General features: G+C 50.7%; 1 protein-coding gene and 2 pseudogenes across 1 annotated transcript; 2 read left to right on the top strand and 1 right to left on the bottom strand.

The window, feature by feature from the left end:
* Positions 1-1,234: 1,234 nt before the first annotated feature.
* Positions 1,235-4,190, bottom strand: LOC112296399 (collagen alpha-1(XVIII) chain-like; annotated as a pseudogene).
* On the top strand, positions 4,189-5,386 carry LOC112296398 (keratin, type I cytoskeletal 19 pseudogene; annotated as a pseudogene).
* A 3,921-nt stretch (positions 5,387-9,307) lies between these two features.
* Positions 9,308-10,270, top strand: LOC112296396 (olfactory receptor 14I1). The gene has a single exon (XM_024551252.2). The coding sequence runs from the start codon at positions 9,308-9,310 to the stop codon at positions 10,268-10,270; it is 963 nt and encodes a 320-aa protein (XP_024407020.2).
* The last annotated feature ends 1,078 nt before the right edge of the window (positions 10,271-11,348 follow it).

Below are 11,348 nucleotides of genomic sequence, written 5' to 3'. Positions count from 1 at the left end.
CACCTGACTTCAACTGAAAGCAGTAGTTCAGAGAGCACACGTTCTCATTTCCAGAGGCAACAGGAAGAGGGTACGGAGTGAGAAGGGTGTGCCATCCCGTCAGAAAACGCAGCTCTCTAGTCACACCCATGGCTCTCAACACAGGTGCTGCTGGGCCTCCTGCCCACGCGCGTAGCCTGCGGGAGCACGTGCGTCCCCAAAGACACTGCCTATGGGCCCGGATCCCGCTTCCTCAGGGTGCTCCAAGTCCTCACGCAGCCTTCCCGTCAGCGGGTGGTGAACAGGCTGCATCTGATGTATTTTCCAAGGGCCTCTCGACTACCAGGCCGCGGTCCTCCAGGAGTGCGTTGTAAGTTGACGGGCTGAGTGATTGGGTTTTTCAATCTGTCGTCCACATCAAGGTTTCTCCCATCTGGTCATTTGCCTGAAGATGAAGACTTTTTAAAAACATTTATAATAAATAGTAGCACTTTTTGAGCAAAAATCTGGAAAACTCAAGCAGAGGAATTTCTGAAAGTACCAGACATCTGAATTCTGAGATTTTAAAATCTATTTTGAGGAGAAATGGACACAGTCTAATTTAATGCCGTCATTGTAGTGCTTTTGAATTGCCCACCCTCAGTGTGGAAAAACTGTTCTGTGTAACAGGATACCGTTGGCTCAAACGCCGTCCGTTCACAGTGTGCGGCAAACTTTGTAAAACACAGCAACGTGTACATTAACTTTTTAAATTTATTTTTATTGTAGAAAATCGGATGTTCTGGATAGAGTAGCGCGGTAATGCTGTGTTCTCCATGGGAGTGGTATGTTAGCGGCCATAGCTCAAGGATTTGCAAAGTCAGGTAGGACAAGAGCCTCTTCTCCCACCCCCATCTAAATAGGGAATTTGGTAAATGACAAGACTTTGTAAAACCCAAATTTATACTAATTACCATTTTGTAAGAAGTGTTTGCTTTTAACCACAATGAAGACCATCAGAAAATATTTTTTTCCTTAATGTTTCTCTCAAGTGTGGTACTGTAACAATTAAGCCTAGGTGTTTGCCATCGAATTAGAAAAACAAATGTGATGTCTTTGTAATCGATATATTGTCGATAAGGAAGTTCTACAATCTTTCTCGTTAACCCAAGAGACTGACTGCACACACGAGAAGATGAGAGAAAGCCTGATGGAGCGCAATTTCTCTCTCGCTTGGTGAGCTCGCTCGATAACCCTGGAAGATGCAGCCTGGGCTTCAGCTGGCCCTGACCCAGAACGAGGGCTTGCAGCTGGGAAACAGCTCCACCTCCCGCAGGTTGACCGTGGGCGTGGTGCTGTGGTGGGCGGGGCGAGTGAAGCTAGAGGTTCTATAGGCACCTCCACGGGAAGGCGTGGGAGGCGCTTGCTGGAAGCGCAGGAGGTCGGCCACAAAAGCCGAGCAGGCTCCTTGGGCGGCGGAGTACGAGCAGGTGCAGCCCTGGTCGGAAGACTTGGTGGGTGCCGGCCAGAGCGCTGGGTGGCGCAGGCTGGCTGGGGTGCACGTGGGAGCCTCAGTTGCAGAGACTCCAGGGAAGCGCTGGAGATCCAGCAGGCGCGAGGACCTGGCACAGAGGTTGCCGCCCTGTGAGGGCCACACCTGGCGCAGGGCAGACCCACCGGGAGTTCAGGTTCCCCTTGTGCAGCTGCACTGGCCTGGGGATGGGAGCTAGAAGAAAGCCACTCAGTCGTCTGTCCTGCAGAGGATTAGCGTTTGGGCCTCCAGCAGGACCTTGCACAGCCAGTTCAGGACACACAGGTACAGCTCCTCCCTCTCAGCCAGAAGACGATGAGCCAGCCCTCCGGGCACCTCAGACACCCTGTCCAGCATGGTGTGGTACATGCGCCAGATCCTCACCCCTGGGGAGGTGCCCGTGGTCCCGAGCTGGGGGTCCTGGGGCCCCAGGTGGGCCTGTGGAGGCAGGAACGTTGATAGTCTGCCTCTAAGGGCCAGGAAAGGAAGGTCACTCTGGCGCCCTTGGGAGCCAATATGGGGCCTGGGGGGCAGTTGTTTGTTCCCGAGGTACAGGTGGGCCAGGCTGGCCCCTGATGTTCTCATCTTTGGGACCTGGAATCCCAGGATGGCCTGGCTGGCCAGGGGTCCAGGCACACTGGGGCTAATGAATCCAGCCCCTCCCTTCCTGGGCTTTCCCTTTTCTCCTTTCTGCCAGGTGTCCCCTCAGTCACCCTTCTGTTACAGTAGACAGGGACCACTGGCGAGTCTTCCCCACTGGCCAAGATGGTATAGGGGGAGGTTCTTACGCTGAGCCCACCCAAAGCTAGGAAGGTGGACAGGACCCCAGCAGGCCAACAGCTAGCAGAATAATTGGACAGACAGAAGCCCTCCCCTCCCTATCCCTAGAAGAAAGGCAGACTTGAGCAGGAGGGGGAATGGCTTTTGAGACATGAGTCCACCATCCTCCCAGGTTGTGGTACCCGGATAAGTCTCTTTCCTTTTGCACCAGCACCTGCCTCGTGAGTTTGGCTTTCCTTGAAGCAGGCAGCCAGGCCTGCCTTTCAGTTACACTTCCGGGGCTTTGATTCAGCCCCCAGCTGGAGGAGGTCGAATGGGAGCTGCCCTGGTGACCTGGGCGGGCCCACTTCTCCTTTGCCACCCTTTGGTCCAGAAGACCCCTGTGCCCTGGCCATCCTGGAGGCTCAGCAGGGCCAGACTCCACAAGTGCACTGCTGTGGCAGACAGAGTTCCTGGGAAGGCCTGGGAGCCCCGGGGGCCAGGCGGACCCCTCATACCCAATCCAGTGCTGGCATCTCCCAGCTCCCCTTTCTGTCCATTGAATCTGTTCATCCCAGGACAACTCAGTCATCTGGGGAAGTAATCTCTCCCCTGTCCCCGGGCTGTCCATATAGACCGTGGGGTCCTCAGAAGCTGGGCTCTCCCTTGGCCCCTTCCTGGGCAGGGCCAGCACCCTGCCACTGTCGGGAAACTGTGCCTGGCTCACCATTCATGCCCTTAGTTCCTGGGGCATGATGCTGGCCTGTGAAGCCCAGGTCTCCCTCTAGTGGGGCTGGTCCTAGGGGACCTGCATACACAGCTGGTCCCTGACTCAGGGCCATAGCCACTGCTCTGTCCTGTTCCGACCATAGATAAAAGGCCCTGGGATTAGGAGTGGGAGGTGTCCTGGCTTCCCCACTCCGTCCTTCCCTGGGTCGCCTTTCTCTCCTTAGGCCCCTTTTTCTCCTTTTGGTTCCTGGGCTGCAGGAACTCTGGGGGTTCATCTGCCCCGACCTCTCCCTTGGTCCCTGGCGTCCGTGCTATTCCAGAATCCCCTGTAGAGCAGTGGGGCATGGGGATGTTGACCTGAAGGGTCCCCTGGAGCCTTCTATGCCAACAAGTCCTGGTCCCGAGGACCTGGGGCTGGGGCAGGGAATGCCAATGGTCCTGCTGGTCCAGTGGCTCCTGCCAAGCCATTCTCCCCAGGAGCACCAAAGGCGCCAAGGCCTCCCTTGCTTGCCTTATGTCCTGGGCACCCCCTTTGTCAAGGCTGCCTTTCTGAAGAGCCTCTCCAGGTCGCCCATCTTTTCCTGGAGCACCTGGGGGCCCTGAGGGCCCAGGGGGTCCAGGGAGCCCAGGGTGCCCATCCCACCCAGGCACAGGGGGATGGCCTACAGGTCCTGGGACAACCAGGCTGTTTATCCCAAAGCTCTCTGGGCAGGCCTGGGACGATGGTGGTCCTGGGGACACAGGAAAACTTCCTGGGCCTTGGAGGCTCTCCCGATCACCGTGAAGCCTGGGCCCCTCTCTGTGAATGAGGGCCAGCTTGTTATGTCTGATGGAGGGTGCTGATGGCCCCCGAGCTCCTTGAAGTCCTGAGGGTCCTCCTGGCCCAACCCCAGGACCTCCCTTCTCAGCCTGGGGACCCGTGTCTTCTGGGGTTTCTGTTGTCATCAGGGTTTTCATCTTCCCCGGGGTCACCCTTCTCACCATCCCTTTAGGGGGCGCCATCCTTCCCTGGTGGCCCTGGAGATCCAGGGGGTCCCAGTGGCCTAGGGACAGCCTCGCATCAGGGCGCTGCACCATAGGGCATGTGGGGCCCTTTTCCAGACGACCCCTTTAGCTTCTGCATGGCTACAGAAAGCTTCCACAAAATGAAAAGGAGACCCCTCCAGCCGACCACAGCTCCTTTGGCTGGTGTCTCCACTTCCTCTTTCTCCATGACCTCCTACAGCCGTGGCCAGCCGTGGGCCTCCCGGTCCTTCAGGGGCATGCGCAGCTGCAAAGTGCACTTCGGAGGGGGAGTCACCTACTGCGTGCCCAGCATCCACAGCGGCTCGGGCGGCCGTGGCGTGTTTGTGTCATCTGCCCACTTCATGTCCTCGTCCTTTTCTGGGGGCTATGGTGGCAGCTATGTGGGCACCCTAGTAGGGTCCAATGGGCTTCTAGTGGGCAGCGAGAAGTTGACCATGCAGAACCTTAACGACCGCCTGGCCTCCTACCTGGAGAAGGTGCGTGCCCCGGAGGCGGCCAGAGGTGACCTGGAGGTGAAGATCTGTGACTGGTACCAGAAGCAGGGGCCCAGGCCTGCCAGTGACTGCAGCCACTACTACCAGAGCATCGGGGAGCTGTGGGACAAGATTCTTGGTGCCACCGTGGAGAACTCCAAGATTGTCCTGCAGATCGACAATGCCAGTCTGCCTGCGGATGACTTCTGAACCAAGTTTGAGACAGAGCAGGCCCTGCGCATGAGCGTGGAGGTGGCCATCAATGGCCTCCACAGGGTGCTGGATGAGCTGACCCTGGCCAGAGCCAATCTGGAGATGCAGATAGAAGCCCTGAAGGAAGAGCTGGCCTACCTGAAGAACAACCACAAGGAGGAAATTAGTGTCCTGAGGAGCCAGGTGGGTGGCCAAGTCAGTGTGGAGGTGGATTCCACTCCTGGCATTGACCTAGCCAAGGTCCTGAGTGACAGGAGAAGCCAATACGAGGTCATGGCTGAGAAGAATGGGAAGGATGCTGAAGCCCAGTTCATCATCCAGATGGGGGAGCTGAACCCGGAGGTCACTGGCCACATGGAGCAGGTGAAGACCAGCAAGATGGCGGTCACTGACCTGCATCGCACCCTCCAGGGTCCGGAGACCTAGCTGCAGTCTCAGCTCAGCGTGAAAGCCACCCTGGAAGGCACGCTGGCAGAAGCGGAGTCCTGCTTTGGAGCCCAGCTGGCACAGATCCAGACGCTGATCAGCAGTATGGAAGCCTAGCTGTGATCTGCCTGCCCACATCGAGCCGCAGAACCTGGAGTACCAGCAGCTCATGGACACCAAGACGTGGCTGGAACAGATCGACACCTACCACAGCCTGCTTGAGGGCCAGGATGCTTATTACAACAACCTGCCCTCTACCCAGACTGCCTGAGTCCAGCAGCCTCCCTGGCTTCCTGCTTCCAGCAGAGGGATGGACGCTCCTGGGTAGGGCATGGGAGGGATGGGACCTTTACCTCTGGCTCTCCTCTGACCTGTCAATAAAATTTTATGGCCCAAGGGGAAATATTGAAAAGGGAACCAACCATATGGGAAAATATATTTGCCAATGATACCTCAGACAAGGGTTTGATCTCCAAAATATATAAAGAACTCACAAGACTCCACTCCAGGAGACAAACAACCCAATTAAAAAATGGACAAGGGAACTAAACAGACACTTCTCCAAGGAGGACATATAGAGGGCCCAGTGAAAGGATGCTCAGCACCACTAGCCATCAGAGAGATGCAAATTACAACCACAATAAGATACCACTTCACACTGGTCAGAATGGCCATCATAAACAAATCAACAAACAAGTGTTGGAGAGGTTGTGGAGAAAAGGGAACTCTAGTGCACTGTTAGTGGGAATGCAGACTGGTGCAGCCACTATGGAAAACAGTATGGAATTTCCTCAGAAAACCAAAAATAAAACCGCCTTTTGACCCTGCAATTCCACTGCTGGGATTATACCCTAAGAACCCCGAAACACCAGTTCAAGAGAACCTGTGCACCCCAATGTTCATAGCAGCTCAATTTCCAATAGCCAAGTGCTGGAAGCAACCTAAGTGCCCATCAGTAAGTGAATGGCTCAAAAAACTGTGGTGCATTTACACAGTGGAATACTTTGCAGCAGAGAAAAAGAAGGAGCTCCTACCCTTTGGGACAGCAGGGATGGAACTGGAGAGCACTATGCTAAGAGAAATAGGCCAGGTGGTGAAAGACAAATACCATATGATCTCACCTATAAGTGGAACCTAATCAACAAAGCAAACAAGCAAACAAAAAATATAACCAGAGATAGTGAAATTAAGAACAAACTGACAGTCACCAGAGGTGGGGTAGGAGGGGATAATGGGGGGGGGGTTAGGAACATGTATAAAGGACACATGGACAAAACCAAAGGGGGTTAGGATGAAGGGTAGGAAGTGGGGATGGCTGTGGTGGGGGGAAAATGGAGACCACTATACTTGAACAACAATAAAAAATGTGAAACAAATTTTTTAGAATGGCAGCTAAATACAATGCAATGCATGATCCCAGATTTAAAAACTACTATGGTTTATTAATTGCCATAGCATTACTTTCCTTCTTCATTTGGCTCAGGTTGGCATACCTGTCCGGTTCTCGTGTGCACGCTGATAGACTGAGCAGTCTCATTGCCCTCTCAGGGAGCGCTCGCAAACTCTGCCAAGTGAGCAGTGCCTCGGAGTCTGGCTTTCGGTCCCAACGCACGCACGTAGTCTGAGTACAGAAGTACAGATGGAGAAGGTGGAGGGCAGGCCAAGACCCGCTGGGCCCCGAGACACTCATACAGAGGGGACACCAAAAGAGAGACTTACTGGGTCAGAGAGATTTCTGGTACCATAGCTGTGAGTTCTTATTGCCACTCAACAAACCAGTGAGATTTCCTATGGGCTTTCCTGGCTGTGTTGCTTGTAGTGGGGAAGCAGAGCTGTGAATTTGTAGCCTTCATTTCCTAGATTTTTCTTCAGAGCTGCTTCTTCTCTCCCTCCTTCTATTTCCTTCCATAAATTGCAGCTCTTAGGAACTTTCAAGACATTGAAAAACTGGATTCTTCCCCAAAACTTGCTTCTGAGGGGCGGCACCCAATACGGGAGAATTACTAGCATTGCTGACTGTGTCCCCTGTGTGGGAGTCCCGCTCTGTGCCAAAATTCATTTTTCCTTTGACTTCTTTTCCTTAGAAAGTTTATTCTAAAAAGTGACCCATTTTTCTTTAATTTAGTAGCTGCTGACTTACTATGGCTTTAAAATTTTTTAGTCAATCTTGAATTTTGTATGATTTCTCAGTATGTCATCAGTTGAGTCTGAACCTTTAAAATATTATTTTATTAAGAGTTACGTGATTTTGTCAATTTGCTGTAATGTAAAAAAAAAAATTGCTAATCAGACATCACCTTGAAAATTAATTGAGTCTCCACGGACCTAGAAAACATTTTTGCGTGCCACAAAAATACTTGCTAATTGTACTGCTGAGAAACATTACTGGAATATAACCTCTGCAGGATAGCCAGGAGTTGGAGGGAAGCCAGCCTCTGGGGGTTGAAACTGCGGGTTCCCCAGCTGTCACAAGAGCTGTGACCCACACATGTCCCTCAGCAAAGACTCCTGTGCTTGTGGGTACTCAGCACTGTTCGCATAACTTAGGGTAAGTGTGACTCTCCCTGAGAAGTGACTCCTTGGATTCTACTCACTGAAGAAAGAGGTAGGATCACAGATTTCATCAGTGTCTCTAAAATGTGGGAAACAATATTCCTGTCAGGGAAGGTCAATTTGTTACCTCACATCTTAGATATTTTCGTGTCCTACTTCATGTTCCTTTAAAATTATCAATGAATAATTCACTAAACTAGCTGCAATGTGTCTAAAGATTATTTGTAGATTTCATTATTTTTACCCCATGTGGTTAAATGTATGCTCATAGAATAGACTGAGTGTTTCTGATTCTATGATTTATTTTAGGTGGTTTGTTTCTAAAAACTGGTATTTGAACATCTGTTTGTGACACATGTCTGGTCAAAATAGTGGCCCTGGCTGGTGTGGCTCAGCGGATTGGCCTGTGAGCCAGAAGGTCACCGGTTTGAGGTCCAGTCAGTACACATGCCTGGGTTGTGGGCCAGGTCCCCAGTTAGGGGCGTGCAAGAGGCAACCAAATGATGTATCTCTCACACATCGATGTTTCTCTCCCTCTCTTTCTCCCTTCCCCTCTCTAAAAAACAAATAAAATATTTTTAAAAATATATTGAACCTATAATGACACAAAAATTCCCTGAGAATTGAAATATTACATGAACAGTGGATAAAATACTCCTTGGGCTGAGTGTTGAGGGAAAATTCTGATGCCTACAGGCACCCCATGGACATTAAACCACATAAGTAAAGATGCTTTCTAAAATCCTAAAAGAAATGTCAAACTATCCAGTATAGTTGTATGAACAATTTCTCATATTTCCTGCAGCAAATGAGCCAGAGGTACACTGTGCTGATCATTTAATGTCCTATTATATCTCAGTGATTAATAAGAAATCAGCAGTACTGCTCATGCCGTTGTTTTCCGCGATTAGAAACTGCACTCTGTCTGGATGGGAGGCCTTGTCGCGGGGAATCAGATCCCATCCAAACCCAGCTCCCGCGGAGGTCAGTGCAGTGTGTGGAAGCAAGAGCTCTCATGTTTTATGTCTTAGCAACCCTGACATGAAGGAAAGGTGAGGCATGGACCGGCAGGTCTCATTTGGATGAAAACCATTGTCAGCAGAAGCTCAGAGTCATTCACTAAATTTGTGACGAAAACACTGTCTAGCATCACAAAGGGAGACAGCAAAGGCATTCTAGGCCCCGACACGTGGAGAGAGAGCGCGGCAGCTGGGAAGCGGAGGGCCGTCCCAGGACGCTCCAACCCCGCCTGGGACATGCACTGCACACAGAAGGGAACGAGCAGACAGACACTGGACCGGACCAGGCCAAGTCTGAGAAGTCGCTGCAGAGGCTGTGGCAGTGGAAGAAGGCTGGAGGGTCTGGTGCACTGTTAAGTGCTGAGTTCTCTGATCCCAGGATTGCTGAAGCACATAGGATATTACAACAGAGTGGGGAAAGAAACAATAAGAAATAGAGACCTTTATTGATTTCAAAACATTCTTCTTTTGTCCATTTCTTTCTATACCCATTCTGTGGTTCGAAGCCATGTGGAAAGGCCACTGGCTGCGTGGACTGGAGGCGCTGGTCCACGTTGGTTTTGCAAACATCCTCCTTCCCTTTGTCCTTTGCTCCAGAGTGCTGCAGCGTGGGAGCGGATATGGACAACCTCACCGCCTTCACGGAGTTCCTCCTCATGGACGTCTCAGGCTCGTGGGAGCTGCAGATTCTGCAAGGCCTGCTCTTCTTGCTGATCTATCTGGGAGCCCTGGCTGGAAATCTCCTGACCTTCGTCGTCATTGTGGCAGACCCATGCCTTCACTCACCGATGTACTTTTTCATCAGCCACTTGTCCATCCTTGACCTCTGCAGCATTTCAGTTACGGTTCCCAAACTGGTTGTGAATTCCCTGACAGGCAGGAAGTCCATTTCACTCGTGGAATGTGCTGCTCAGATTTTCCTGTACATTTTCTTTGCATTCACAGAGCTCGCCTTCCTAGTGGTGATGTCCTATGACCGCTACGTGGCCATTTGCTACCCTCTGCACTATGGGGTGACCATCACCCCACGTCTGTGCACATGGGCTGCCGGCAGCTCATGGGGCAGTGGGCTGGTGTATTCTGCCATCCACACTGGGACCATGTTCAGACTTCCCTTCACAAAGTCCAATGTGATCCATCAATATTTCTGTGATGTGCCACAAATTATGAGAATATCATCTCCGGACGTTAAGTTTTCTGAATCTGTGACTCTGGCTGTAAGTTCTTGCGTTGTCTTGGTATGTTTTTCTTTTTTGGTGATGTCCTATATAAACATATTTTCAACTGTGCTGAAGATTTCTTCAACGGAAGCCCGCAAAAAAGCCTTATCCACCTGCACCCCACAGCTGGTAATCCTTCTCATGTTCATATTTTCTGGAATGATTGCTGTCTTAGGCCCCATTGCAAAGGAAGCATCCCTCAAAAACCTGCTGACCGCCATGTCCTACACCATGGTGCCCCCGCTCATAAACCCCATGGTCTACAGTCTACGCAACCGCGAGATCAACGCCGCACTCCGCAGGATGCTCAGCCGGTGCTTGGAGTTCCCAGGCAGGCACTCCATGGATTTACCAAATGCGTAAAAGCAAGAAAACTTCACGGAAGTATAACTCATAGGGCTCGATGTTCCTACGTTTGCCTATGTCCCTGTGAATTAGCCACTGTTAGCATCTTTGCGTATTTTTGTTGCCCAAATATGTGTGAGTTACAAAATTTACTGTATTAACTTCCTTGTTTAAATTGTACAATGCATGCATGCTTCTGGAAAACACTATTGTGTGTGATGCATACATGCTTCCTGAAAACACTAGAAGCCTGGCCCATATTGCCGAAATGTTTGGACAACTTGGGAGTGATTGTGAGCTAAACGCACAGGACGTCCCTGGCAGAAAGCCATGCCTCGTATGTCAGTCCCTTAGTTTAATATCCTTTAATGCTAACACGGAGCTCTTTTATGAATTTTATACCTGTTTTAATGGTGTGAATGATCTTTTTGCTCAGTTTGTGGCGGTTTTGTGCTTCTATGCTGGCTTTTGAGCGGCCTGAATGATCAGCTGTAATGCAGCCAACTTCATCAGTCTTTTGTGGTTTGTATTTTGCTTCTTGTTTAATGTATTGGGGTGACATCGGTTTATAGATGGTATCCGTTTCATTTGTGCCGTTCTATACTATGTCAACAAACCCAGCAATTTCTCTTCTGTGTTTTCTTTCTTGAATAAGTGACTCTTACTTATCCTGGCATCTGGAAGTTACTCGACTTTGCTAGTCTTTAAAAGCATTAGTTTTCACTTTTACATTTTCTCCTTCAGTCTACGTTTGCGCGTGGTGTGGCTGAGTCGAACTGCAGTTGATTCAATACTGTTATCCCACTGTCCAGACACCGCTCATTGAAAGTGCGTGAGCTCGACCGTGCGACCCCCTGCTCACTCTGCCAGACGATGTGCGTTCTTACACGAGCAGGCCTGTAGGTGCCTCTTATTCTGTGCACATTAATCCCTGCTTGCTTCTAGACCCCCATCGCACAATTTAATTAAAGTAATTTTGTAATGAGTTCCGACATATTGTATAATGAATCCTCATTTACTCTTTTTCCCTTTTTTCTTCTTCTTTATTCTCATTCTCTTCTTCCTTAGCTACACGTATTGCCGTATAAGTTTTAGA

This window comes from Desmodus rotundus, chromosome 10 (assembly GCF_022682495.2).
Source record: "Desmodus rotundus isolate HL8 chromosome 10, HLdesRot8A.1, whole genome shotgun sequence".
NCBI classification, from domain to species: domain Eukaryota; kingdom Metazoa; phylum Chordata; class Mammalia; order Chiroptera; family Phyllostomidae; genus Desmodus; species Desmodus rotundus.
The sequence above is the reverse complement of the archived record's forward strand: the minus strand, read 5'-3'. Positions and strand labels throughout refer to the sequence as shown.

What these genes read in the sequence shown, in the direction of transcription:
- LOC112296396 (XM_024551252.2), top strand. Translation starts at nt 9,308, where the DNA reads ATGGACAACCTCACCGCCTTCACGGAGTTCCTCCTCATGGACGTCTCA.